This window comes from Solanum tuberosum, unplaced genomic scaffold (assembly GCF_000226075.1).
Source record: "Solanum tuberosum cultivar DM 1-3 516 R44 unplaced genomic scaffold, SolTub_3.0 scf00026, whole genome shotgun sequence".
Classification (NCBI taxonomy): Eukaryota; Viridiplantae; Streptophyta; class Magnoliopsida; order Solanales; family Solanaceae; genus Solanum; species Solanum tuberosum.
In genome coordinates this window covers 122,702-145,330 of record NW_006238952.1, presented here as the reverse complement: position 1 = coordinate 145,330, position 22,629 = coordinate 122,702, and the positions used below count along the sequence as shown (strand labels likewise).

Below are 22,629 nucleotides of genomic sequence, written 5' to 3'. Positions count from 1 at the left end.
ACAATCAATCTATTAATTCATCACTCAAATACTAATTCTACCGCCCAAATCCCACAATAACATCATGGAGCATCACATGAGACTAGCTATCGGGATTGCAAAACCCAATAAGAAAATTATAACAACAATAAAATAAGGTGATAAACGAAATACAATAAAAACAAAATGCTATACAGGTAGAATAACTTTTTATATGACAACTTATTTTGAAATAATTAATTCCGTAATTTGGTTCCAACCAAACGATCCTGGTATGACTAGTCCTCCGGAACAACGTATCGAAATTATGAAGCCAAAAGGTATGTAAAACTTGACCTCCCGTCATTCAATCTTTTCCAAACCGGAGACGAACGCTTTCTTCTATACAAAGAAGTACTTCGGAAAGGCCTATCGTCGATTTATCTTCATATTGATTTCTTTAAAGTTACTTCGGTTACTTATTTCTATTAGTACTTTAGTAGTAACTGTTTCTATATTGTGGTGGACAAAGATCATGTTCTTGACTATGGAAACTTGTAATATTCATCTCCATATCACTTTCGCTCTAAATATGTACTTCATCAGTTCATTGCTAGGATTCAAGATACCAACACTCGCTTCAATTCTTGAAATTTAAAGAAGGAGAAGGTAACTCAGGAGGATTTCCAGTTACTTCTGATACTTTATTTCTATATTGTGCAGGGACAAAGATGGAAACTTGTAATATTCATCTCCATATCACTTTCGCTCTAAATATGTACTTCATCAGTTCATTGCTAGGATTCAAGATACCAACACTCGCTTCAATTCTTGAAATTTAAAGAAGGAGAAGGTAACTCAGGAGGATTTCCAGTTACTTCTGATACTTTATTTCTATATTGTGCAGGGACAAAGATGGAAACTTGTAATATTCATCTCCATATCACTTTCGCTCTAAATATGTACTTCATCAGTTCATTGCTAGGATTCAAGATACTAACACTCGCTTCAATTCTTGAAATTTAAAGAAGGAGAAGGTAACTCAGGAGGATTTCCAGTTACTTCTGATACTTTATTTCTATATTGTGCAGGGACAAAGATGGAAACTTGTAATATTCATCTCCATATCACTTTCGCTCTAAATATGTACTTCATCAGTTCATTGCTAGGATTCAAGATACTAACACTCGCTTCAATTCTTGAAATTTAAAGAAGGAGAAGGTAACTCAGGAGGATTTCCAGTTACTTCTGATACTTTATTTCTATATTGTGCAGGGACAAAGATGGAAACTTGTAATATTCATCTCCATATCACTTAAGCTCTAAATTATTCTCACTTCTTCCTCATCCCATAAATATGTACTGTGTCAATTCATTGTTAGGGTTCCACGCCATTATCTCAAGAGTAGCTTCAAGATCTTTTAAGTACCATAATGGCAGTGACTAACGGAGTTCCAGTTGAGAACTTTTGATGGAATTATTTCTACTAGTAGCTGCATTAACTGTTTCTAAATTATTATTTTGCTAGCACAAAGTAAGTCTGTTATGCGACCTTTGTACATCAATAGGCTATGGTCTTATCTGCATATGGTAGTTATGAAGCCTGGAGTAGTTCATAATCAGTCGACTGTTGAAATAAAGATGTCCATGTGATTTATGAGGTAGGGGTAGAAATACTCTCAGTTGAGGATCTGTATTCTAAAAAATAAGTATTAGTACGTTTTTATCTTTCTAAATTGATCTTTCAGTTGACTTTGGAAACTTGTAATGGCTTCAGATATGATCAAGAGAATCAGCGGACGTTGAAATAACACTGTCATTTGTGATTTGTGAGGTAGGTTAGGCTAGTACTCTCACTTGGAGAAGAATTATTTTGGGTAAAGTATGTTATGCATTTTTCCTTCTTTAGGAAAATTTATTGATATCTCCTGAAACGTTTCAGGGGACAGCTTAAATTGGACTCTTGTGTAGGGCTTTGGGCATATTGTACATGGGTGCTACTATGTATGTGGTCACTGGTTCTCTTAGTTTGTCAAAGGTCAAGCATCCTCTTAGTTTTTTTAATTTTTTTAATTTTATGAAGTAAGTAGATTTATTGTTGGCATGAAGATATTAGTGTACAAAAGAGATGCTGTCAAATTCATTACAATTGTCTATGCTACAAAAAGGTTATACAAAAATATTTAGAATGTTAGCCCAGTCCCCAATGAGGCAAAAGACTATTTTATGTGCAACTTCCTCTTAGGCTTGTATATGTGCTTTAGTATCCTTCAATAACTGAACCCATTGTCTTGGATTTGATCATTAGATATCTCAAGCAGTTCTCGTTATCTATTCATCTTTCTATCATTTACACTCCAAATTGTTCTCCCTTATGAATATGAACTATGTCAATGCATTTCTACGGTTCAAGATACCAAGACTCGCTTCAATATGGCGGTGCCTGACAGAGTTAAATAATTCCATGTTGCCATTATTTTTCTTGAAATTTAAAGAACGAGAAGGTAACTCATGAGGATTTCCTGTTGATACATATAACTGTATTTGTTATGTTACTTATGTAGATCATATGATTATTTAGTTACTTTGATGGGATTATTTCTATTAGTAGCTGCATTAACTGTTTCTAAATTGTGCAGGGACAAAGATCATGGTTACAAATACTGTCAGTTGTGCAAGGACAACTATTTCTGTTATGCGACTGGTTCTCCCGTATTCTCACATTTGTCAAAGATCAAGCTTCCTCTTAGGTTTGCATATGTGCTTTAGTGGTCTTTAACTGTTCTCCTTCTGTAGCCGAACCCGTTGTCTTGGATTTGATCACTAGATATCTCAAAAGCTGCTATCTGGCCCTTCTAATATTGAAGATGTTGTTGGGAAACATTTCTCTATCTGGTTCTTGTTTGATGGTAATGCCCAGTGCTCCCTCAGGCATATATTTTCTTAAGATTATGTTCTTCAGTCTGAATGTTAAATCATTTGACGTTTCTGCACTTAGGGTGTGTTTGGTACATGGGAAAATGTTTTCCTAGACAATATTTTATTGGAAAATAAGTGGGTTTCTAGTAAGAAAAATAATATTATTCCAAGAGCATTTATATATGATCTAGCAAAACACTATGTGGCGGGATGAGGTAGGGATTTGGGGGTTCAGGGGTTGAATGATTAATGGGGTGGGGATTGGGGATGTTTGGTGGGTGGGGAGGACACAATGAACTTGAAATGTCACTTATGAAACTTGTTTTCTCTACTTTCATTAGAGAAGTCTAGACTAAATGTTTTCCAAAATATTTTGACCAACTACACATGAGAATTGTTAGAATAGAAATAAGTATTTCCTACTTAGAATAGGAATAGGAATAGGAATAGGAATCCTAGTTGGAAAAGGATTCCAATGTAGTGTCTATAAATAGGGTCTCAATGTAACTATTTAGATACACAATTCAATAATATATTTCTCACATGGTATCAGAGCATTGGTGAGAACAAACAAGTCACCGTATGTCTATGTCAATTTCCGGTGACTGTTGGGTCTGATTTTGTTATTCTTTTTTCCTTCTGTGGGTGTTGTGCGAAAACCAACACCACCACGAGGCTCGGAAAGCCCCCGCGACCAAACCCCAGCCAGAACCACCGGAAAACATCACCCCACGCGCTCTCATGCGCTGATCGGAGGTGGTAGTTTTCGGCGAGATCTGGCTCACGCGCCGGCGCGTGAGGGTTTTTCTGATCATATTTTTTGAGAAGTTTTTTCACAGTTGGGGTCGTCCAGCCATTACGACCAGGCCCATATTGCTTTTGACCAGTTTTTGTTGTTTCCAAGACAAATTTAGCATAATGTCTTTTGGGTGTGATGTTTTTGGTTCTAAAAATATGGGGATTGGAAGTTCTAGCCCTATAATCACTTCAGAACTTTTATTGGGAAGTTCAAACTATTTATCTTGGGCTTCCTCGGTTGAGCTGTGGTGCAAGGGTCAAGGTGTCCAAGATCACTTAACGAACAAGGCTTATGTGGTAGATGTAAAGGCAATGACTAGTGAGGAAGATGTAAAAGCCAAAGCCAAAGCACAATGGGAGAAAGTAGATGCTCAATTATGTAGTCTCCTATGGCGTTCTATTGATTCCAAGTTGATGCCCTTGTTTCGCCCATTCCAGACGTGTTATACAGTTTGGGAAAAGGCTCGTGCTTCATACACTAATTACATGTCTCGATTCTATGATGTGATAGCTCGATTGACCAACTTAAAGAAACAAGAATCCGATATGTCTACTTACTTGGGACAGGTATAGGCAGTCATGGAGGAATTTGACACATTGATGCCAGTTACTACGAATGTGGAAAAACAACAAGAATACTTAGTAATCCTGAAAGGTATAGACGGCTTGTTGGAAAGTTGAATTATCTCACAGTGACTAGACCTGACATCTCTTTTCCCGTGAGTGTTGTGAGTCAGTTTATGACTTCCCCTTGTGATAGTCATTGGGAAGCAGTTGTTCGTATTCTACGATATATAAAGTCAGTTCCCGGTAAAGGACTACTCTTTGAGGATCAAGGCCATGAGCATATCATTGGATATACAGACGCTGATTGGGCAGGATCACCCTCTGATAGACGTTCGACATCCGGATATTGTGTTTTAGTAGGAGGTAATTTGGTGTCGTGGAAGAGTAAGAAACAGAATGTGGTTGCTCGATCTAGTGCAGAATCAGAATATCGAGCAATGGCGACAGCAACTTGTGAGCTAGTTTGGATCAAACAGTTGCTGGGAGAACTAAAATTTGGCAAAATTGATCAGATGGAACTTGTGTGTGATAATCAAGCGGCTCTTCATATCGCATCAAATCCAGTGTTTCATGAAAGGACTAAGCACATTGAGATTGACTGTCACTTTGTCAGAGAAAAAATACTCTTTTTTTGATGACAAAGGAAACCTGTAGCCGCTATCCTTTGGATGCGCACAGGGTAAAACCCCCGCTCCTATGCAATAGCTCGCAAACCACATAGGAGAGGTAACCCGCACTAGGCAAGCCTGGTGCGACGAGCTCGACCCAGAAGGCAAACCCCTTGCTTTCGCTGGCAAGGGGTTTCGAACTTGAGACCTCCAACATGGAAGTCCCAAGCCCAAACCACTGGGCCACCCCGAAGGGTCAGAGAAAAGATACTCTCGGGAGATATTGTTACGAAATTTTGTGAAGTCAAATGATCAGCTTGCAGATATCTTCACCAAGTCCCTCACATGTCCTCGTATTAATTACATCTGTAACAAGCTAGGTACATATGATTTGTATGCACCAGCTTGAGGGGGAGTGTTAGAATAGAAATAAGTATTTCCTACTTAGAATAGGAATAGGAATAGGAATAGGAATAAGAATAGGAATTCTAGTTGGAAAAGGATTCCAATGTAGTGTCTATAAATAGGGTCTCAATGTAACTATTTAGATACACAATTCAATAATATATTTCTCACAAGAATATTAGACAACATTTTCCAGAAAATGTTTTCCTCAATACAAAATACACTCTTAGTGAAGTTTGAAGCTTTTGAGTAAAGTTGCAGTGTCTTAGTGCTTTGAGTATCTGCCCTGTTACTTGTTATCACAATATTCAGCAAGAGCTTTACCACTGAAATTACTATTACAGGTTTTGCTAGTGAATGGCTCCGTCTTAGATATTTAACCTTAGATATGCTAAGGAAGATGGATAAATTGGCCTTGGTTTAAATATAAATTGAAATGATAAATTAACCAATCTATGGCTTTTGTACAAATATTGCATGATACCATGTCCATATACATATGTTGAGCTAATATCATTTATGTAAAGGAGACTTACTCGTGCTTTCCATTGATTTTCTATGTCTAACTTCAAGAAAGGAATCCCTACTTTTCTGCTATGCATTTAAAGAAGTGATCTAGAGTGGTATTTTATGCGATTTTCTGCAGTGGCCTTCTCCAAGCATTTTGATTGATCTTATCCATACAAGTTTGTCTTTTCTACTGAAGGTTAAAGCTTTTCTCAGCTTAAGGTTTCCTTGATTGTCTTTATAGGGTAAGGATTTATTATTCTGAGAACCGTAGGAATTTCGATAATAGAGCTGAAGGGTTGATTTCTCGTCCTACTATTGTGTTAAGTGGAAGAAGCTATAAAGAAATGAAATCTACCTATTTAGAATGGAATTGTGCCAAGAGTCAACGCAGGACCAAATCGGTGGAGAAAATTATACTTATCAACCTTGTATAGCCGAGGGATGTAAAACCGAAAGTTAACTAGATTTCTTCTCTTTTACTTTACTGAGTTCAGTATACTCTAGATTTGATATAAACGCTCATTTGGAGCCTATTAGGTCTAACTTATTTGCTTAGTTTGCTGCCTTCATATATCAGTATAGGATCTAATATGTTTGGAGTAATCATTTCTAATAATTTACTGATCTTCAGGGCCGATGATATGGCCTTGGGACTCTCTGAACCAGATATGGAATGTTATGTCTCTACTCGGTAGCTTCAAGATTTAAGCGGACACAGACCTGTGTCTGATGCTCTCTTTACAAAGTACAGAGATGTTTCAACCAACTGTATGTCTATTCAAGTGCGAATCCACAACAGTATTGCTCAGGGTCATATGCAATACTGTTGAGTTTCTACAACTGAAATAGCATATGCATGCCAGTGAATGTCTCTCCCTTAGACATTTAACCTTATGGGGATGCTCATGTAGATAGATGAATCAGCCTTGATTTAAATGTTAATTGAAATGATAAATTAACCAATCTATAACTTCTGTAAAAGTATTGAATGATACCATGACCATACACGTTAAGCTAATTTCATTTATGTAAAGGTGACTTTCTCATGCTTTGCATTGATTTTCTATGTCCAACTTCAGGAAAGGAATCCCTTCTTTTCTGCTCTGCATTTAAAGAAGAAGTTATCTAGAGTGTGGTATTCTATGTGATTTTCTGCAGAGGGCTTCTCCAAGCATTTTGATTAATCTTATCCTTACAAGTTTGTCTTTTATGCAGAAGGTTAAATCTTTACTTAGATTAAGGTTTCCTTGATTGTCTTTGTAGGATAAGGATTTATTATGCTGAGAACTGTAGGAATTGTGATAGATATAGCAGAAGAATTGATTTAGTTTCGCCAATGACGAGGAAATCTTACTATTGTGTTAAATGGAAGAAGCTATAAAGAAATGTTATCTATCCATTTATAACGGAATTGCGCCAAGGAGGCAACACGTACCAAATCTGTGGAGATAATGCCTATTAACGTGTAGCTAAGTGATGTAAATTAAAAGTTAACTTTCTCTCTCTTACCGTACTGAGTTTAGTATATCTGTATTTGATATAAACACTCATTTGCCGCCTATTAGGTCTAACCTATTTGCTTAGCTCGCTGCCTTCACATTTCAGTTAAGATCTTTTATGTTTGGAATAATCATTTCTAATAGTTTGCTGATCTTCAGGACCGATGATTAGTCCTTGGGGCTCTCTGAACCAGATACGGAGATGCTATGTCTATGCTATACTCAGTAGCTACAAGATTAGAGCCGGCATTGCACCTGTGTCTGATAACATCTTTACAAAGTATAGTGATTTTACAGTCAACTGTATGTCTATTCAAGTGCAAATCCACGGAGCTGAACTCCTTCCTCAGGTAATATGCAATACTGTTGAGTTTCTACAATAGTATGCCCTTAAAGAAATGTATAACACGATCTAGGATGCAGAGTCTGATGTTCTTGAGATATCAAGGAAGCATAGGATGATAACAACACGGTCATTGAGTGGGCAGCCACTAAGGTGATGAAAACATTGTTTACAAGAAAGCCAACTTGTGTGTACTGCACGTGAGTAATATATTTGCAATCCTTATCAGTAAGTTTATTATATCTGCATGTCTTAATTCTATAATTTATACATGATCCAGACTCAAAGCAGTGATTTTGAATAAACCATTCCAACTAGATTTGTCTCTGAACAAGACCCAAGACTTTGTTCCCTTACCTTTTTAGACCTTTCAATATGTGGGTCTCCCTAGGTTCTTGGTGGCAACAAATTTGATTTAATCAGTTTTTCCTTTCCTGTTACGTTTTTAGAAAACAAATCTTTATTTCACATACTCGGATATTATTTCAATAGGTTATAACAGTTCTAATGTCTAACATTGCATTCAACTACATAATCTATTGCAAGACCCGCTGCAAATGTATTTATATTTCTGATACCCGAGATAGATTTACAATACCGAGTATAATTTTCTTCTTGGATTACTTTCCTATTATATCCTTAAGTTGATATAGTTGCTAGCATAAACATTACTCATCTGAGTTTCAACATAAAAACGAATAAAGTCCGAAACTGAGAGCTTCTTATTGTTATTACACCTTTACATTTCTTTTGATCTTTAGATGTTGGTGGAATACGTTCATAGCAGAAGCACACAGAAAGGGCAGAGAAGAAGTGAATCTATACAGATTACTGTAATCTAAGCAGGGCATTTATTAATATACCCTTTTTGGCAAATTCTTTTAATTGAAACTCAATTTTAAGAGGGAAAACCTGAAAATTCACGCAGTTTAGACAACCTCAGTCCTACTCACACACATTGAAATTTTTTCCTTAACAGCACAAAAGGTTGGGTTTTTGAATAACTCGTTGACAGATGTGCGCTGCCTGTGCTGTAGGCGCCCATTTTTCATACCCCTCTTTTCCTCTCTGCCTCTCTCTTACTTGTCTTTTGTATACTAGTACTGGCGTTACTTTTGAGGCCTTTTTGCACCGCCGTTTTCCCATTTTCTCTCTTGTAATTTCTTTAGGGTTTTTGCATCTTAAAACCTAGTTTCCAAATTGCAGTTCACTTCTTGTTCTTTGTGTGCTTTGAACAAAGGAAACGGTTTCCATGGCTTGTGCTTCTGTTTCTGAGGAGGAATGCATCAAAGGACTTCTTGAAGTTGGGAATGAGCTACTTCAGCAACCCCCATCTTCTAAAGAGGAGCTTCTGGAGAAACTTGATGTGAGAACCTTTTCTTTTTCTTTCCTCAATGTCATAAGCAAAAAGTACATAACCTTGTTGATTTTCATTGGGTTTTGATAACTGCAATTATTAACGTGTTCCTTGCACATAACTAGGGAAGAAAGATCAGTCAACACCATCCATCTTCAATCATGTTTATTCTGAAAGAACTTGGCCCAACTTTCCTTCTTGTGCTTCAACATAGGTTTTATCATAAATTGGGATTTCCAGTGTGACATTGCTTATTTGTTTGATCTGGCAGTCAATTATCTCGCTGTGTTTGTTTACTTCTTGTTGTTTAAAGGCAATAATCAGGCCTCCTGATGGATGAAAGAACATAAAACTGTGGAAAGAGAGAGATATGTTTGACCTTGTGATTTTGTTTAGAACTTTATCATTCTTTATTTTCTACTAGATCTCATGAATTATGATCTAGATTTCATTTGTTATCCAGAGAAGCGTTTCCAATGTATTTGACATAGTTCAATCACTTCTTTTTGGTATGCAATTTTCAGAACTTGGAGCATCTTTTGTCAATGGTGAAGCAAGTTCCCCCTGCATCAGTGCGAGATGCTATTAAGCCTGCAATGGAAGCACTGGTTACAGATGGAGTTCTACGGCATCCTGACATAGATGTGAAGGTGTCAGTTGCATCTTCCATGAGTGAGATCATTAGAATTACAGCTCCAGATCAACCATATAATGATACCAGACTTGAGGCAAGTACAACTCATACAGCCTTCTTTATTGAAATTGGAAGTCAGACTGGTTGCCAGTCTCTCTTCTAACTATGCTGTTTTGCTTTTTAATTGATGGTTCAGATTCTGTAGGTAGTTATGCATATATGATTTTCTTGGATGCATGAATAGTATTTATATGTACTCTTGGTTTGGTTTCTTGCTCAATTGGCGGACAGGACTTTTTTGAGCTTGCAGTTTTGGCATTTGGGAAATTATCTTGCTTGGAGGGTCGCTGTTATTCAAAGGCTGTCTCAATTATTGAAGTTCTTGCGAAGTACCAAACGTGCGTGCTGATGTTGGATCTCCAGTTAGATGCATTGATTGTTCAGATGTTTCAACATTTTTTAAATAGTATAAGGTATACCTCCAATTATGATATACATTCATAATTTTCCTATAGGTAAGAGGAATTGAAACCGACCACATGGTTGTTACTTTGCTGGTATTTTATCTATTATTGTTCATTTATTTCTGGTAATATGATATATGCTCTGTCCTTGCCACAAGTTTAGTTATTTGTGCACTAAGACAAGAAAATAACTGCAAACTGTCAACTTTAAAGAGCAGAACGCTCATGGATGAGAAGAGTAATTGCTTGTGACTAGTGCTATCTTGTGGTTTAGTATATTTTAGTTAGCTACTTGGCTTAGAGTTTGTCTTGGTCAATTTCTGTCTTAGAAGAACTTTTAGATAGGTGCCTCAGCAGTTGCATGTCCTTGAACGATCGCTCCAGCTGAGAACAACCAAATTCCGTGAGCCATTTTTTGAATATAAATTGTTCTATTTGATTTGACTTGGGCTTTGAAGGTGGTCAATCAATTATGCCCAATTCAGAACATGTAGAGCTAGTTAAATGGGAGTGGAAATGTGGAAAAGAACAGCAGTGATTTACAGTGTTGTTTTCCTCTTTTATGTTTTGGCGACATGAAGTAAGTGTGGTATGTTGGTATTTGTGGATCAAATGATGGATTGAGTTAAGCCCCCAGGGATGAGCTCAACAGGCACCGGTTGAGGGACTTGTCTTAGGTTACAAGTTTGAGTCCTTCCCCAAGTGAACTAAATCCAATATTTAAGTGGAGAAGGATAGAGGAGAGGGCCCATCATCCCCAAGTTCCGAAGGTTGCAGTTGGCCCAAAGGGTTGGCTCCAGACGGATTTTTCAATCTTAAATAAGATTGGTAGACTTGAAAAGTAAAAAAGGAAGGAAGTAATGGCTGAAAGACCAGGGGGAGTGGTAGAAACTTTGTCTCATTGCTGGCACTAATCAACTACTAAGTACAGTTTCAGCAGCTTCAATCATGTTGAAGAGAAGTCACTTCCAAATGAATTTACCCGCTCACCAGTTAATTAATCACCATTCTAGTCCATAATTAGTCAATATAACCTTATCCATGAAGCATGCACATTTTTGTCCGTATAAAATCTCCACAACTTACTCTAAGAGAATTGTATTATAGGTGGATAGTGGTCCAAGTCCTGCTCACTCCATTTGGGAACCATAATCTTCTTCCCCTCTCTAGTCTCTACTAGGTGAAGCTCGTATGACCGTTCTTTCCCTTCCAATAAAAATCACCAAATTGTTGAAACCCTTACAAGCATGCAAAGACAATATATTTAAAGCATGTGGGCATATTAAAGAGCGTTGATGTAAATACTGTTATCTTCCCTCCTTTGTTATCTAGTCTTCTCATCCACTATTTTTTTCTGAAATTTCTAAACAACCGGCTGCCAACTTTTAAAAATTCAATGTTTGTGACTGTTCAAATTTGGATTCTGATAAGTTGATGTTTTCTTTATCAAGCTATCTCTTTGACTATTAATTAGATAGTTTTCAGATATCACTAATTTATCACAAGTCAATTATACACCCTTAACTTGGACCAATCAAACACTGTTATAGCAAATGGTATGGAGGGAGTATATGACAGTTTTAGCAGTATATTCACTGTGGTTATTCTTATATTGAATGCAGCATAAATGAAATTATATGCTAAGGTGCATAGCATGTCAAAGTCTACCAGATTCTTTTTTCCTTCATAACATTCAAAGACTACCAGTTTCTCAATTTGCCATTTTTTTCTTCTGGGGAATGGCTGACAACTGTTTTGTCTCTTTCCCTATTTTAAGGCCGGACCACCCTGATGAAGTATTCATGAACATGAAAGAAATAATGACCATGATAATAAAAGAGAGTGATGATATTCCAATGCAGCTTCTGAACATCCTTGTGAGCATCCTCATAAGTAGTGTAAAGAAGGAAAATCAGGTATTGCTTTTCCTCTATAAGTTTATTCTTTTATCTTTCTCATTGTTTTTAATGACGTCTTATTTTGGTTTAGAATGTTTCACCTCGTTCCTATGTGCTGGGAGAGAAAGTTCTTCAAGAAAGTGCTGTCAAACTTTATCCATATCTTCAAAAAGCAGTGACGGACCTTGGCATTTCCTTTAACAACTATTCAGAAGTTGTTGAATTAATGTGGAGGGAGGCGATTAAAACTAAAGCTATGGTGGGTCTATCTGATATTCAAAGTAATTGCTGCATTTATTTAAAAAATCTATGATTGTTTAGTTGTATAATTCTATGCTTCTCCTTTTCCTGTCTAATTTACAAAGAAATGGAAGCAGATAAACATGCAATCAGCCGATCATGAAAAACTGAAGATCTAAGAATCTTAGGAAAATGAGGTGGGAAAAGAAAGAAATTTGATACTAACTATCAAAAAATAGAAGAGGAAAGAAAAATGTAATCCTTGATGTCAACAGTGACAGTTCCGATAAAGGAAATAATGACATGTTTGACCGTTCAAATAAGATGACTTGGACCCTCCTTGTTAATACGTTGAAGGCAATCTGTAGCATCAGCTGCGAGTATTTATTATGGATCATTACACAATGTGCTACAGTGCTTTTATAACTTTGATCCCATGTTCTTTGTTAAATTTAAAGCATTGTGATCCTAACTTGTCAGGTGATGTTTCTCTTAAGTTCTTTTTACTTTTCCAAACTCAGGAATGTGTACACATGTAGTTTTCCACCAACCTGTCCTCATTCTTAGACTAGCTTGAGAAAGATAAAACTTTAAGGTCCTTTACGAGATAGTCAGAAGCTCTTGTTTTGCTGATTAATTGTTGATACTTTGGTTGTTGATAATAAGTGATCTGGATTTATAGTAATGATGTTAATTCTTCCTGTGCTACACACTTGTCAGGTGGAAAGTGCTCCGGAAGAGCTTGCACCACATGCTGCGCATAAGAACGATGATGTTGTTCTAGAGACAGTTTCATCGTTAAAGGAATCAGAAGCAACCAAAGAAGCAGTAGATCCAGAAGCTACTCAAACTTCAAAGAAAAGAGGTTGGAAACCTACTTTTTTGAATAAAGCAGAGGAAGGATATGATGATGCTTGGATAAGTGGAGAAAGGAGATCAAATATAAGACGGCGGTCATCAGTTGGTGAATCAAGAGCTGAGGTAAATCAAACAGTTAGCATTAATTGACTGAACTCGTTTAGGAAGTTGTGTATTTAAGTATATCATTTATTTCTGCCCCTTAGTTCTGGACTTATTATATACATAAATTAAATTGTACGGGCATTGGGCTCTGCCTTTTCAATCACCAAAGAAATCAATTTTTCCAAAACCTCTAAAGAACAATGTAAAAGTAAGAATTCGCTATCAGAAGAAATGGTCAACATTTATTTCAGTATCATTAATTAGAGCTGGCTTATTTAATTATATTAGAAAACCTTCCATAAGTGATTACACTGACGTGAATGTCCTCATTTCGAAAGTTATGTCGACTCAAGTAAAGTATTTAAGTTACCCCTTAATTTGGACTTATTATGTACATAAATTGATCTCTGCAGGTACTGGGTTCTGTCTCAAACACCAAAGAAATCAATTTCCCCAAAGCCTGTAAAAAACAACGTAAACAACGTAAAAGGAGGAGGAAGTACTTGCCATCACATGAAGAGGTAAACATCTGTTATCATTAATTTGATCTGGCTTTCAGTAGCCTACTTTCAGTAAGTGCTTACTAAAGTGAATGAATGTAGTTGTTTTGGAATATTATGTCAATTCAAGTAAAGTGTTTGTTCTGCCCCTTATTTTTCCTCAACCCTGTTTGAAGCTCAAACTGGTTCTAAATAGTGAGTTCTTGGTTCTTGTTTTATCCTCTTAAATTAGTCATTTTCACCTTGCACGACAACCATTTTGGTCTCTAAAAGTATTCAAGTGTATCATTGTGAATGGCAAACTGCAGCAGAAGTTCAGATGAGAGAGAGAACCTAGAAAGCATGCATGGTGAATCGATAGATATCTAAAAACTTAATCTTAGTATTTATTTCATAACACCTTTCTATGCTCTAAAATTTGGCAGGGGAAAGCATCTGATGATCTGGCTCCTCCAACAACGTAAGTTATTAATATCGCATTTAGACCCCCTTTGCATAATAATGAATGTAATTCGAGCTGAACAACGTATTCTTTTTATGTTGCTGTAGGACCAAGCAGCATAATTTAACTCCAAAACGAGTGCGCCAAAATAATGAGGTCAAGGTGGATGTGCATGGCTATAAAGTAAAAGTTAGCAGTGCTCCCATATTGACTGCCATTTTTGCCAAGTATGGTGACATTGCAGTCAATTGTCACTACAAATCATTGGCTTCCAGAACTTCCCTTCTTGATCTAGTTTGTGATGTTGTAAAGAGGCTGAAAGCTGGTGATGTTGTTTCTTCATCAATCAAACAGATGAAATCTTTTGTCTCTACTGCCGTGGAAGTCGAGCTTGATGTAGCTTGGCTGCAGCAGTATCTGGATGAGATTTCAAAAGAGGAGGATATGGAGAAAAGGTTACATATGAATATCGATATCCTTCTTCATTGAATTGTGGAGCAAGACATCAATTTCTCTGTGAAATGAGTTTATTAACATTCTTTTTATCAACACATAATGTTTTTGTTGACGATCCTTTGCTCCAACAATATTAATTAGGATTCCTCAAACAATCTGATTGATATGTTTTGTGTCGGTGTGAATTAGCATACATGTAAATTGCATTGCGACACACTTAAAATCGTTTGCACTCATTCATCACTTGAAAATTTTCCTACATTTAATGTGAGTTTAATGTGCTGAATCTTTCCTTTGTCACCTGATTATGCGCAATGAACTCTAGCCTTTCTTTTGAATATTTTCGTATCATAATATTTTACAAGTTATGCAGTAAGACATTATAGTGATTAGTGACTCAGAAGGCCAAAATATATATCCAAGAGAAAGAAAACACAGACCCAAAAAAGCATTACTCTAGTTTCTAAGTACTACAACAACTTTGTGAAAATACTATATATCTTATGTTGCGTAACTTAATTTTTATATAATATATGCGAGCAAAATAAAAGTTTTAAGTTCAGATAGCTCTAAACTTTTAAGGTATGAATAAATAAGGATACTTCAAATCTTTTATTTAATGAACTGCAGGGATAAAAATTAAACATTTCAGAAATACGAAGGAAAACTAAAATAATATTCATTTGAGAACAGGATAATTTGTACAGAAACTTCATAGTTTAGCTGAATGCAATCTAAATTGACTCATAAAAAAATTTGTCTTGTTTTCTTTCAAAAGGGTGTATTTTTAATTTAATATAAACTTATATCAAGTAAAATTTATCTGTTAACTTAGGTGTAATATTATAAAAAAAAATTCACAATTTTTTATCACTGAAAATATTCAGCGTCTATTATCACAAATATTTTGATTTAATCTATAAGAGAAAAAGAACTAATAGTATTTTTATATAAAAGAAAATTGAAATTTTTCCATTATTTCAATGAGTTGATTTGAAAGGAAAAATTATATTATCAGAAATAAACCTTCCTTTTCGGATCTCGGATGCATGGGACGATAACAATATGATCATTAAGTGGGAGGGAAACTGCTAAGGAGGTGGAACACAGACCGCTATGTGGTCTTTCAACCTGTTCGTGACAACTGTTTAAATTGGTCTCTGCAAGTATTGGGCTCTGTCTCAAACATTAAAGAAATCAATTTCCCCAAGGCCTGTAAAAAACAACATAAAAGGAAGAACTGGCCATAACAAGAAGAGGTAAACATCTGTTATCACTAATTTCATCTGGCTTATAGTTAATAATATTAGACAACCTTAATTCAGAACGTGCTTACTAGAGTGAACGTACTTGTTTTGAAGTGAAGTGAAGTGAAGTGTTTGTTCTACCCCTTAGTTTTGGACTTATTATTTACATAATTTGAGTTTTGCATGCATTGTGTTCCGTTTCAATCTCCAACATGGTACCTTTGTTTGATGTTACTCTGGTAAATTTACCTAAGGGTGTCAAAAGAATATGAAAAATCATCGAACCTAATCGAATCGATTTATATTATTTTTTAAATAAAATCGTGAACTTTTATTTAAGTGTATAATAGTCCCAAACAATAGGAATGATCTTTTTAATTTATAAAAAAATCCGAAAAATTCCCGAACTGGAACGAATAATCTTACGTATATATAAATATATTTTATATATTAATAATATATTAAATTTAATATATAAATATATTTTATAATATTTTTCAAATATAAATAATATAACTTAAGTCCTAGGCCTATGGTGACTATCGACTTTAGATCTTTGCTCTTTAATTAGCATTTACTTAATTATGTTTAAAATTAAAAGAGACTATAATAGATACTTCATCAAACAATTCGACAAAATCTATACAAGCACTCCTATTAAATGTTTAAGATCAAACAATACGGCAACAAGGTTTTACATTCTTGACTTCTTGGTGAAGAATTGAAGTGCTTCTTCGAGAACATACTTGCGAAAGAAATATATTGATAATAACGTATTTTGAGGTGTTATTTTAAAAACAAAAAAACAAAATTAACTGACTTGTACTAATACCGAAGAGAAACCGATATGATATGATTTTAAAAAAAATATAATTTTGGTTATACATTATATAATATCCGATAATTAGGATGACATAATTTTTTAAAAATAAACAATCGAATCGTCTCATTGACACCCCTACTCACACCATCTATAAAAAAATTAAATAATAGGATTATCTCAATAAATTTAGTCAATATTAGTATAAACAATGCGATGTATATGATTCATCAATCGTTAATCAGATGTCTTGAATTTGATTCTTGAATTTGAAAAAACTCTTAACAGGAAATGCTTCATTCTGCGAATCCAAGCTAATCGAGAATTTAATATAAAATATCAGACATTGAGTGAAAAACACAATTAATACAATTTATTTTAAATTCCATTGAAATTGTTTTATTTAGAAGAATAATTTTTCTATAATAATAACTTCCATCGAAATTATTTTATTTAGAAAATAATAAATTATCACACTTAATATGCCATTAAAATGTGTTGATTTTTTTACCTTTCATTATTAATGACAACACCTAGTCAAATGTGTATGCAATGAAAGTAAAAGTTTTTCCAATTGGGTAATGCTAAATGATGAGAAATTTAAAAAGTCTATAAAATCTTTTTTATTTTAAAATAAATTGATTTTTTTCCTATTTTTTTAATTAAAAGGTATTAAAGTTAAAAGGGTAAATTTTTTCAAAAAAGGTAAAATAATATAGTGTGAAATATGTTATTCTACCATTATGACCAAATTTTTTGGACAAAAGGATTTTTCCTTTCCATTTTTATAGTCAAAACTATTTTTTCCAATAAAAAAAAAAAGAGAACAAAATACAAAGAAATCAAAGTTTGAGTTTTCCAATTTTAGACATTTTTAAAATAGAAAAAGACCACCATTCAAGTAATTTAAGTTCACTGTTCGAAGGACAAAACAGTCCAATAAATAAAGTGTGTCTCTTTTTCTGTGTCTTAAAAAGGTCCTTTCTTGAAACAAAAAAATTGGTGTCTTTTTGCACTTCTACAGAGCCACGTAGAGTGCAAATGCCAAATTAAGCAAACAGTACACGAGAAAAGCACAAACACCCTGAAAAAAGTTGTGAATTTCAAACTCAAAATTTGAGAAAAAAATGCAATTAACGTGAGTGGTTTATGTATGCCAATTTTGTCCCTAAATTTGCTCCCAAACACAAACCCCATTTGTATATAATCAGCATTTGTTGTGTCTGAGGTTGCATTTTCTTCCTAGGATGTTATTTATTTTTGGGGTTCTTGAAAGGGCAAATTTTTATACAAGTTTCTTGAGGTTTTGAGACTGAGAGTGAATGCTCCTTCCCAGAAAGAAATTGAAGATGGGCTAAAAGATTGTGGGAATAGCCTCATCAACTTTCCTCATTCTACTGAAGAGCTCATCAGTCTTCTTGATGTAAAGATTCATTTTTTATCTTTCTCATGTTCTTTAAATATAAAATACTAGTTTTATCTGTGTGTTTTTGTGCCCTATTATTTTAGATTGATTTTATCTTGATAACAGTAAGAACTTCTTAGGGGAAGGGTTGTTTGTTGGATAAATTTGATGCCTGGTTTTCCTTATGTATCAAGATGCATTTTTGTCTCTAAATTGAAGCCTTTTGTTCTTAATCTAGTAAATGTGTGTTTTTGCCTCTTTTTCTGCCCTAATATATTAGATTGATTTTATCTTGATAACAGTAAGAACTTCTTAGGGGAAGGGTTGTTTGTTCGATAAATTTGATGCCTGGTTTTCCTTATGTATCAAGATGCATTTTTGTCTCTAAATTGAAGCCTTTTGTTCTTAATCTAGTAAATGTGTGTTTTTGCCTCTTTTTGTGCCCTAATATATTAGATTGATTTTATCTTGATACAATAGGAACTTTTTAGGGGAAGGGTTGTTTGTTAGATAAATTTGATGCCTGATTTTCCTTATATATCAGGATGCTTTTTGCCTCCAAATAGAAACTTTTTGTTCTTAATCTAGTAAATGTGTGTTTTTGCCTCTTTTTGTGCCCTATTATATTAGATTGATTTTATCTTGATACAATAGAGAACTTTTTAGGGGAAGGGTTGTTTGTTAGATAAATTTGATGCCTGGTTTTCCTTATACTCTGAATGAATTGCTTTGTCATAAATTTCTGAATATGAATAATGCATCAGCCTCAGTTATGATGTCAATTATAGAAGTAGGTAAACATTTTGTCTATTGTAGGAACTAGATAACTCCTTTAAAGATTTGCTCTGTTTGAATCATGAAGACATACCGGCATACATTGGACCCCCAATTAACTGGACGGGGCAGAGAAGAGGGAATAGGATGGTCAACTGTAATCTTAAAGTCTCTCGCTATTTGTCCAGGTTCATTTGTTGTTGGAAGATGTCGTCGCTCTACAAGAATGTGATGGACCTTCATCCGTAGAAGCATTTCATTTTTCAGATATAAAAGTAATCATTTGAAGGACTGTTTTAAAGTACAAAATGTTTTTCTCTTAATAATACAATGAGGTTGGTCCAATTTTAAAACTGTATTAAAAAGAACATCATTTCTTAGATTCTTTTCTGCAATATTACTTTCCTATTCTAAATCTTAAACTCTATCATAAAGTTAAAAATTTAGTCAAATGCATAAAATATCAAATATTCAATAACTTAAACTGTCTCTCCCCACCTTTCCCTTTGTTTTTGTTTAACTGTTTTAGGCTGCTTGCATGTGTTTGTCAACTATACTTGTTGAGAGTTGAAATAGCAAGGATCTAGAAAGGTATAAAATAGAGATACTTCATAAGCTTCTTCGTTTGTCTCTCCTCCCTTCTTGCTACACGTCCAGGTTCATCGTTGGTGCTGCTGGAAGATGTTGTCGCTCTACAAGAATGTGATGGACCTTCATCCGTACGCTCAACCTTCAGCCTCTTAGCAGCCTGATCTGGGAATGACTTATGGGAGATTTGGATTTGTTATTATCAGGAGCTAGTTGAATTTCTTTGGCTGCAGCATCGTCACTCCTTTTAAAATGAAACCTTGCCAAGCAATGTTGATGTATAAATTTCATAGAAATAACATAATTGGATGTGTGCAATGCATGGTTCGTCAAGCAGGGTTGGGAGTTAAAACTTGTATAGTACGGATCCAATTATGTTATCTTTGAAATCTATATATCGGCATTCCTTGGCAGGGTTTTTTGTTAAAGAGAGTGAAGATGCAGCCAAAGAAACTTAACCATCTCCTGATAATAACAAATTCAAAACTCCCAGTGAACCATCCTCAGACCAGGCTGCTTAGAGGCGGAAGGTTGAGCATACGGATGAAGGTTCATCATTCTTGTAGAGCGACGACATGTTCTAGCAGCAACGATGAACCTAGACATGTAGCAAGGTAGGAGGAGAAACGAACGAAGAAGCTAATGAAGTGCCTTTGTTTTATGCCTTTCTAAATCTTTGTTATTTCAACTCTCAACAAGTATAGTTGACAAACACATGCAAGCAAACCTTAGAACAGTTTAATAGAAATAAAGGAGAGGGTGGAGAGAGATAATTTAAGCTATTGAATACTTGATATTTTGTGCATTATACTAAATTTTAAACTTTATGATGAGTTTAGAATAGGAAAGTAAATTCTGCAGAAAAAAATCTAAGAAATGATGTTCTCTTAAATATAGTTGTAAAATTGGAACAACCTTATTGTAATATCTAGTACTTTCTATAGTTCTGCAAATGGTTACTTTTATATTTAAGAATGATGTTTCTCTTTGCTACACGTCTATATTTATTGCTACTGCTGGAAGATGTCATTGCTCAGCCTCTTAGCAGCCTGATTTGGGGAGATTTGGATTTGTTATTATCAGGAGCTAGTTGAGGATCTTTGGTTGCAACATCGTCACTCCCGTTAACAAGAAACCTTGCAATGCCGATATACAGATTTCAGAGAGTTAACATAATTGGATGTGTGCAATACAAGGTTCGTCAAGCTGATAGCTTTTAGAGATCTTTTCGTCGCGTGCCTTATTTACTGACAAACAAGCTTCCCTTTTCAGAATGTGGTTGGGAGTTACTCTTTTCTTTTGCTTTTTATTGAAAAAAACAATAGGCATGAGTAGTTAATACTTCATTTTCAAGTTATTTACAGTTCCTTTCTAGCATTTTTGTTGATAAGGGATTTCTTTATGTGGTAAATTTGAAAACAACTAAAAGTCAAGCACCGATGTATGTGAACAATAAATCAACAAAATAGTTTTATTTTGTACTGAAGTTCTTTTTTTTTTTTCCGTTTTGAAGTATTAATGAACTTTTGAAATAAAACCCAGTAAAAGAAGAATGTCCATGCAATTTTGGTGGGCGTTTGATATGTTTGCTGATTGTATTCCATGTTAATTGTACAATGGTTCAAATTTCAGTAAATTTTTCTAATGCATCAGCAGACTACTGGGACACTTCACGTAATGCAAAAACAAAGTCATTAAAAGTACTATGTTTTCTTCTGAGCTTTGGGATAAGATACTATGTCACATTTTAAATTTCATAAAGTTTATGTTATACTTCAAAGCTATTTCTTTCTCAATTATCGATGTGAAACAATATTAGTGATTGATAAGTATTTTACATAAATTGTGAATGTGCAGGCGCCTTGGTTGCATTATTGATTCATCTCGTCATATAAGGAAAAAGAAGAAGGTGAGAGTACTTGCTCTTATTAAAGTTTTCCTTACGAAGTCATGTCTATGAAGTGTTTGATTAAATGTTTCTTAAGGTTAATGTGAGTTTAATTGGAACGAGTAAGCTCCCATTTACTTATCGTGAGTCTGTCCACGTGACCAAGCCATAATGTCCCACTTCTCTAGACTAATGTGATTCTTGATTTTGGATACGGCAAAGCTCTTCAGTAGTGTTCCTTGAAAACCACATATATCAGCTCCAACCATTGGAGTTCTAAACAATCCAAAGTTTAAGATAGAAGGAATGGGATATGCCAAATCGTTCCAGGTAGCACCATTGTCTCCAGTGTGACGTGTATTTGCCAGAGTCAAGAAAAGTTAGGCTTGCAAGAATAAATGGCCTTTTTCCAGTGCTGTCATCTAGCTAAATGTTAAATAGTGCTTCAGTGATTTTAAATTTCAAAGTGTTTTAATATAACTGTACAAAATGTGTAGCTGCTATGATTATGATAAAGTTAAAATGTTGAAACCTTAATGCGAACTCTGATAAATGGTAACCATATAAAGGGTTACTAATCTTGTTTTAACGAGGCATATCATAAATGGTAACTGTACAAAGAGTTACTAATTACCAGAGCTGGGCGTAATTAATAAACGTTCAATTGACTGAAACAACTCAAAAAAAATGAAAAGAATGAACTAAGCTATAAGTTTTAGGTGATTGTTTCCTGCCTCATGGTTGTATAATACTTTAGAATGAATTGTGGCGTGTTTCCTCTCTTATCCCTTCATTACCCTCATTTTTTTATTCGAGGTCTCCTAGCGACTTTAGTGAGGAGAATGTTGAGACTCACTGAGTACCATTAGTCGTGTACTGACATTCTCTTTGTGAAACCTACATTGACCTAATGTAGATGCAGGTGTCATAGACGAGCAGATTACGAAATAGGTTGCTTTATTCTAGAAGTTTATTTGGTGAGCTCTGTCATTGACCGTGGAGCTTCTTCTCTTTCAGTTAGACAATTTTATTCATTTATCCGGTATTTGTTTTGGAGATTAGCCAGGAAATCTCTGTCTTGTGCTTTCCTCTTAGCACTCCAGTATAGACATATTTTTAGTTGGGTTATGGTTGATCACTTTACTTCGGATTATTTTAAGTACATTTTAGTATTTATAGATTTCAATTTTTATTTGAATTATTTTAAGAACTGTTGAATTGAAGGTTCTAACAAAGAGATTAGTTATTTATTTTTATATGCATGTGGGGCATGTGATATGAACGTACAAGTTAGAATAGTCAAGCCGGTTCGCTGGGTCAAGTAAGGCACTGGTGCCGGTCACGGC

The 22,629-nt window shown here is 34.8% G+C and overlaps 1 protein-coding gene and 1 long non-coding RNA gene across 14 annotated transcripts; both read left to right on the top strand.

Annotated features, from left to right (window-relative positions):
* The first annotated feature begins 305 nt into the window (after positions 1-305).
* LOC102596055 (uncharacterized) lies at positions 306-14,822 on the top strand. 13 transcript variants are annotated; one of them, XM_015306149.1, is made up of 15 exons: positions 306-627; positions 1,736-1,792; positions 1,901-1,996; positions 2,598-2,867; positions 7,424-7,614; positions 7,688-7,807; positions 8,814-8,973; positions 9,489-9,692; positions 9,890-10,071; positions 11,840-11,978; positions 12,052-12,219; positions 12,921-13,181; positions 13,577-13,684; positions 14,089-14,123; positions 14,213-14,822. In XM_015306149.1, exons 7-15 carry the CDS (start codon positions 8,860-8,862, stop codon positions 14,592-14,594), a joined length of 1,593 nt encoding a protein of 530 aa, XP_015161635.1. In that variant the 5' UTR covers positions 306-627; positions 1,736-1,792; positions 1,901-1,996; positions 2,598-2,867; positions 7,424-7,614; positions 7,688-7,807; positions 8,814-8,859; the 3' UTR covers positions 14,595-14,822. The 13 variants fall into 13 exon arrangements, with proteins under 13 accessions (XP_015161635.1, XP_015161632.1, XP_006341352.1 ...); XM_015306146.1 differs by having other exon boundaries at positions 306-1,179; XM_006341290.2 differs by having other exon boundaries at positions 306-1,619.
* Positions 14,823-17,639: 2,817 nt separating this feature from the next.
* On the top strand, positions 17,640-22,559 carry LOC107059554 (uncharacterized). Its single transcript, XR_001472720.1, has 4 exons — positions 17,640-18,051; positions 18,996-20,591; positions 21,253-21,304; positions 22,200-22,559. It is a non-coding gene; the product is annotated as an uncharacterized lncRNA (long non-coding RNA).
* The last annotated feature ends 70 nt before the right edge of the window (positions 22,560-22,629 follow it).

Excerpts from the sequence above, each read along its gene's own strand:
- LOC102596055 (XM_015306150.1), top strand. The coding sequence starts at position 8,860 with ATGGCTTGTGCTTCTGTTTCTGAGGAGGAATGCATCAAAGGACTTCTT. Across the intron at positions 8,974-9,488 it reads AGCTTCTGGAGAAACTTGAT|AACTTGGAGCATCTTTTGTC; the intron begins GTGAGAACCTTT and ends TGCAATTTTCAG. Across the intron at positions 10,072-11,839 it reads CATTTTTTAAATAGTATAAG|GCCGGACCACCCTGATGAAG; the intron begins GTATACCTCCAA and ends CCCTATTTTAAG.